This window comes from Oryzias melastigma, linkage group LG12, assembly GCF_002922805.2.
Source record: "Oryzias melastigma strain HK-1 linkage group LG12, ASM292280v2, whole genome shotgun sequence".
In the NCBI taxonomy this organism is placed as follows: domain Eukaryota; kingdom Metazoa; phylum Chordata; class Actinopteri; order Beloniformes; family Adrianichthyidae; genus Oryzias; species Oryzias melastigma.
In genome coordinates this window covers 16,030,029-16,036,398 of record NC_050523.1, presented here as the reverse complement: position 1 = coordinate 16,036,398, position 6,370 = coordinate 16,030,029, and the positions used below count along the sequence as shown (strand labels likewise).

At 38.1% G+C, this 6,370-nt stretch overlaps 1 protein-coding gene across 2 annotated transcripts in view; it reads right to left on the bottom strand.

Moving 5' to 3' along the window:
- Positions 1-3,528: 3,528 nt before the first annotated feature.
- The window catches only part of hook3 (hook microtubule-tethering protein 3), a 21,273-nt gene continuing 18,431 nt past the window's right edge, over positions 3,529-6,370 (bottom strand). For both annotated transcript variants that reach the window (XM_036214504.1, XM_024299410.2), the window contains one exon: positions 3,529-6,173. In XM_036214504.1, the coding sequence (XP_036070397.1) occupies positions 6,158-6,173 (16 nt within the window). In that variant the 3' untranslated portion in view covers positions 3,529-6,157. The remainder of the gene's footprint in view (positions 6,174-6,370) is intronic.

The following is a 6,370-nucleotide window of genomic DNA, read 5'->3' as shown; positions in this document are numbered from 1 at the left end:
GTCATTTTTTTAAAGAGAGAAATTATCTGAGATTTTAGGTTGGCGCCACTCTTCATCAGCACAGCTACCATCAGTGTGTGAATGTGTGTGGGTGAATGGGACTGTGGTAAAGAAAAAGAAAAAAAAAACAGCCCAAAGAACGAATCCTTATAAGTTTAAATCACAAATAAGTTAAAAATTATCTTTTAAACAAACTTAATGTAGTGAGGTTTTACAGTTTCCATACGTTCACGTTTATAATCATTTGTCCTTTCACAGTGCATTGCAGCAGTCTAAACATGTGTTGCTGTTGCGTACTGTTGGTATTTACATCTAAATGATTGACAGCAAACACTGAAATGGCAGTGGCGACAGATGATGTGGCTAACGGGGGAGCTTTGTTAGTTTCATGCATTCGCAGACAGAGTTGCTTGATCTGCAGCGTTTTGTTTGGTTGGTGTAAGGAAAGAAAATCGTAAAAAAAGAGGAATGTGAGGCAGATTAGCTGGTGAAAGATGTCCTGGTGAAAGGTTATGTTTGCATTCAGGAGCACTGGGACTTAAACAAAGGCGTGGCTGGTGCTGGGTCTTTAATTCATGGTGAAATATGTATTGTTTTCATGCAAGTACATCAAGTGACCAAAGTATGAGAAGGACTGTTATGAGACATTTTAGGCTGCACAGAGGAGTCCATCTTTGGGAAATTGGAGGAATTTCCAGGAAGTGAAGCTTTGGCGCAACTTCAATAAGGAAGATCTACCGCACTTCTGGGTGAGCTGGGTTCTTGATCAGAAAACTGTCAAGAACTGCATTCTAGATGGTACTGTTGCCCCATTCTCTGCACTGGTCCTCAAACCCCATCAGCGTCTGGGGTTCATCCATCCGTGGTCCGAGCTTATCCAACCAGAATAAAGACGTCATCTGCCCAGAGGTGAACCGCCAAAATGTGGACTATTCCATGCACATTTTTGTACCACAAATAAATCATTATTATTCGCACTCCTTAGATCAGGGGTGTCCAAATCCAGGCCTCAAGACCTGTTCGATTTGCTGAATATCGTGCTTTTAGGTTGCAGTGCAGTGGTATTTTGGGATATGCAATCGTATTCCTATCAAAATGACTACAGTATGTGCATATCTGTGGGCACTAAAACTGAAATGTATTCATGGTGTGAGCGGTTAGGTTGTAGAACTTCAGAGAATTTAGTTGGAAGTTTAGTAAAAAAAAACTCTCAAGCACAGTTTAAAAAAAAATAAAAATCACCAAAACCCTTTTTTTAACAAAAGCAAGAAAATGAAGTAAGCAGCCAATCAGAGCAAAGTGAAGATATTAACCAACAATGCATTAGTCTGTTTAAAATCAGGGGTTGGTTGGTTAGTAGGTCAAAGTAAAAAAAACGTTTCTTCATCTGCTTTAAGATAGATCATGAGTGACAGGTTTCAGATGTTCCTGAACAAATATATCCATATTTTCCTACATAGACCTCACATGTGACCTCTTTCCTGTTCTTTTTTCCTTACCAGAACTCTAACAAAAGCTTGTGCCCGAACATCCAGCAGGACAGAAAAACATACTTTTGGTAATCTTAAGTAGATTTAGGTTCAAGCTGAACTCAGGGTTAATCAGGATCACCGATGTGCTGTCACTCTGTTTTAACAGGTTTAGCTGCAGGTTTTACTTTCCTTCCCCTGTTTTCACTGAAGTGGTGACAGAGAATGCTCACGTGAAATTAGGACTTTCCTGTTGAAGGTGCAAGTTCAAATCTCCAATGATTTTGGTGTTATTAACATGTTCTTGTAGCATTTTTCTATTGATGGAGGGCACATAGAAACAAAAGTGCAAATGAGTCCAACTCTGATCATATTTTGACTTATTGGGTGCAGGAAGCTTGTCCATTGTATTTTGTTACGCCCCTTTTTGTCTAGAGGATCTGGTGGAGCATAACAAAAAAGTAAACTAAGAAAAACCATAGGTCCCCTGGACAAAACGGAGCGTAACTTGGATTGGGGGCTTGTCCGGGATCTGGTGGAGCATAACGTGAAATTAAACTAAGATTAACACCAGATCCCTTAGACAAAAAGGGGCATAACATAAATTGGGGGCTGATCCGGGATCTGGTGGAGCATAACAAAAAAGTCAACTAAGTAAAACACCAGATCTCCTGGACAAAAAGGGGCGTAGCATGAATTGGGGGCTCGTCCGGGATCTGATGGAGCTTAACAAACAAAAACACAGAAAAACACCAGATCCCCTAGACAAAAAGGGGCGTAACATGAATTGGGAGCTCGTCCGGGATCTGGTGGAGCACAACATTAGTGATTTTCTTTCCTAACTTTAAAAATAAACAAAAACACCAAAAGATTGACTCCATAAAATGGTAACAAATTTATTTACAAGAAATCAATAAATGACAACTCAATACTAACAAAGGTCTTCAGGGTGAACCAAGGCCAAAATAACAAACAAAACCTCATCTAACTGAACCCAGGAAGGTTACTTGTAAATGAAAAAGGAAAACTATGTCAAAACTAACCAACCTGGATTAACACAAACATGAGAGAAGATGTACTGAAGAAAATAGCACCCCCACAGATTCACCTAAAACACAACACCAAACTATACAGAATACGACTAAACACTATAAAAACTAATAATGTGGACATTTTTAATTCGGCTTGGAATCTATTTTATATCAGAATCTGTTAAGTATGGCTCAATAAAAGGGGGAAGACTGAATATTGTTCTAAAAATTAAAAGGATTTATTTTATGTCTGCAGTCATTTGGTAGGATGTCATGCTATAATGTGCACTCATGTATTGTAAAGTTGCAGCTAATTTCCCTGTTAGAACTCCCTCAGCAGGACTTGCTCTGCATGGACAGTCTGATATTACCGTTTGATTCATTCAGTGACAGAGGTGAGGTGAAGTGTATGCACACCGACTCGGGACCTCTGCCGTGACTTGTGTTAGGAAGCACCCAGAGGCTGAGGTTAGAGAGGAAGCGAGAAAAAAAAAGTCAAAGTCTTTGAGGATTGAGGCCTGGGACACCGATACAGGGAAGTTCCGGTGTGCACAGCCTGAAGGGGCATCCAGCTTTAGTTTCCCATCAGAACTCCGGATTTTCCATTGCCTAATATGGAACAACAAAATACTAGAGCGGTATTATTTAGTGAGGAAAAAGGTGTCTTTGACGTGCATAAGTGAAATACATAATTGAATTCTGCAGGGAGTGCACAGCAAAGCATGATGGGAGCCAGTTTGAAATGGATCTGAATCACTTCATCTGCTTTAGCGGTCTCGCCTGAGGAGCGTTTCCTTTGTATAATGATCTCCTGAAAGCCAAAGGGCCTCCATTAAAGCAAAGAAGAGTCATATTTGAGGCTTTTCTTTATTGGCTACAAAACTGCTATTTTTGTAAATGGATTCTTTTCATGTCATAAAAGCATAAAACATGTGAATCTATTCTGCTTACTACTACATTTTTATTCAATTTGCAAAGTGGTTTTCATAAAGGAAAATACTGGAAAAAGCATAAAAAAGGCAAAAACATTTAGTTTTATACAAGCTTTATTTACAAAGTTTCATGGTGTAGGAAGCACATTTCCATCAGTAGGTCTTCACTACTGTACAGATGCTAAATGAAATCCCTCCAACTCGATATGGTTCTTCCCTCATTCGTACACTTCCTGTCCCACGACACAAACAATATGTACAAAGTCTTTGTATACAAGCAATAGAAAAGTTGGCAAATGGAGGATTACTTGCTACTTTAGGATGTAAAGAAATATTTTGTAGATTTTCAAAATAAAACTTTCATTTGTTTTTCTAAAAGAAAAGACAATTTCATGTGTTTGGAACTTTTGATGTCTCCGCCACAATAAAAGCAGAGTACATGTCACTAAATACCGGGGGATTCTTTTTTTTTCTTTTTAACTTAGAGACAGTAAAAAAAATGTATAAAAAACCAAATACAATGATAAAGTGTGCAAGAATTACCAAATGCTGTGTGAATTTAAAGAAGCGTGCATTGAAAACGCACTTTGTCCTTATTTATTGCCAAGAAATTGGTACTGAGGAACACTGGCCACACCGATTTCTGAAATCTGGTAATATGGAGGTAACAGACCAAAGAAGTCAAAAACAAAACACTGTGGGGTTGATTTTAACGTAACATTCTCTTTAGGGTAAACATTTATAGAATAAAAACATTCTTCTCTGCATCCCTGATAGTAAAATCTTAGCAGGTTCAGCAAAACTTCGTTAAGTTCCACTTCACTCTTCTTAACGAACCAAACTTGGGAGGATGGACGGTTAAGAGCATTCTGGGAAATACCTTGTGAGGGGCAATAGTGGCTACTTTACAAAACAGACACGAGGAGGAAACAGAAGGAAAAAAAGTCCCCCCTTTGATTTATATTTTTAGTAAAAAACATTTATTTTAAGACCAATTTGCTTTGTTAATACCCCTTCAAAGTAAAAGCATGTAATTACGGTCCTATTAAAATAAAGGGCTTTTTTGATGATCCCCAACATAACATTTGATCATTTTATTAATGGATACTGCAAATAGTTTTTTTTATTTCTGTTGAATTCCTTATCACAATCTGTACAGTGAATTTACAAAGAAATTCATCTCTTAAACATTGCACTCTGACACCGACGCTTCTCCTTCTGTTGCATAAGTTATTTTGATCTTGTTGTAACAGTTTTAGCTGATATAATACTACTGGTACAAAAACAATATATAGTAACACTGCTGTACATGTGGCGAAAGAATAAATAAGCCATTCAGATAAAACAAATGGCATGAGTTAGTGAGGTTATATAAACAAAACACTAAAACGGGGTTAAGACCAGCCCTCGTTAAGCCCACCTTATATTTACTACACAGATGATCAATTAAAAGGCTAAAAATGTTGTTTTTAAAAAGAACATTTAATTGAGGATTATTCATCTCTCTCATATTAATGATTCAAGATATTTCCAACCGTTTTATGAAAATACTTTAACTCACTCAGCCATTTTAAAGCAGCCAAATTATTCTAAATCAATAAATTTAGAATATAAATAATAATTGGTTTGTCCATTTTATTTGAAAGTGAATAAATCCTTATTAATAATTTATTAATTCTTGTTGCGTTGCAGTCTTTTCCTTTCTTTGGTGTCGTTAAAAACTAAGTCCTGTCATTACATTTTTGACAGTATATAATTTATTTATCTGTGGGAGTTTTCTTCCTAGTAACAGAAAAAAATAAATATAATTAAAAAGTGGTTTTTTTTTGCCTTAAATTTAAAGTTTAAATCGTCAATCTGGAGACTAAAAAAATAAATATAGTTTTTAAGGAATGAGTTATCTGAGGCAAGCTGGTGGGCTTAATGAGGGGTTTTACATTTAAAAAAATAAAAAATAATAAAAAAGTTTGTAACAATGCTGTCCATGTAAAACACATTTTCTGCTGAATGTTTCCACTGCAAATCTGCGCACAAACCAACAGTCAAACCACACAAACTCTCCTGTCGTCTAAAGCTTCTGTAAATCAATGTATTTGGTTAAAAAAATTAAAGTTGTTCTAGCCAGAAGATAAATAAAGGTTTGACACACTTTGTGGACTTTCAGCAGACGCGTTTTTCCGAGAGTAACAGTAACTTGTTCGTCCGGCCGAACTGAAGCCGATGTGTGGAAAACGTGTCTCTGAAGTTGTCTTAGCGCCGCTGACGGCTAAATCCACCACAAATGCTTGTGTAAAAAGCGTGTTAAATGAAGGGGTTGATGGAGGGCCAGACGCGGTAACCTACCCTTCCCTGTGGATGTAACATAACCCCGAGCTGTAACAGGCAAGCGAGTCCGTGGGGAGGGAGGGGGAGGCTGTAACTCAAGAGCTTTAGGATGAGCGGTTACGAGGCCGAACGCTGACGGAGGAACTATGGGGAGGAAGAGGAGGCCGACCCATCCGTCTTTAGACTAGGTCGGGGTTAAAATAAACAACACTGCAGAGAGGATGTTAGTGCTGCTGCTGGTTACTTGAAGGCTCGAGTCAATGCAGGGATCATGCAAACAGTATGCAGACAGGCAAGGCAGGCATATCATGCAAGGCATGCCCCCCCGGCCAGAGCGCGGTGAGTCACAGGAAGGTTAGGCTAAGCCGAACGAGGCTTGTGCAGATCACTGGGGTGTCAGTCATGCAGTGACATTGCTGTTGAGGGAGGAGAGAGGCAATGATCAGAGGATGAAGCTGGTAAACATAATTCAGTTATAGCTAAACAAAATGATAAGAAATTAAAAGAATGGTACGGAATCCAGAAGGGACATCGAAGTAAGAAAAAAAATAATTCTGCTTACTATCTGGTGCACTCCAACCAGAAATTGTTCATTTTTTAAGAAAAAAACAAA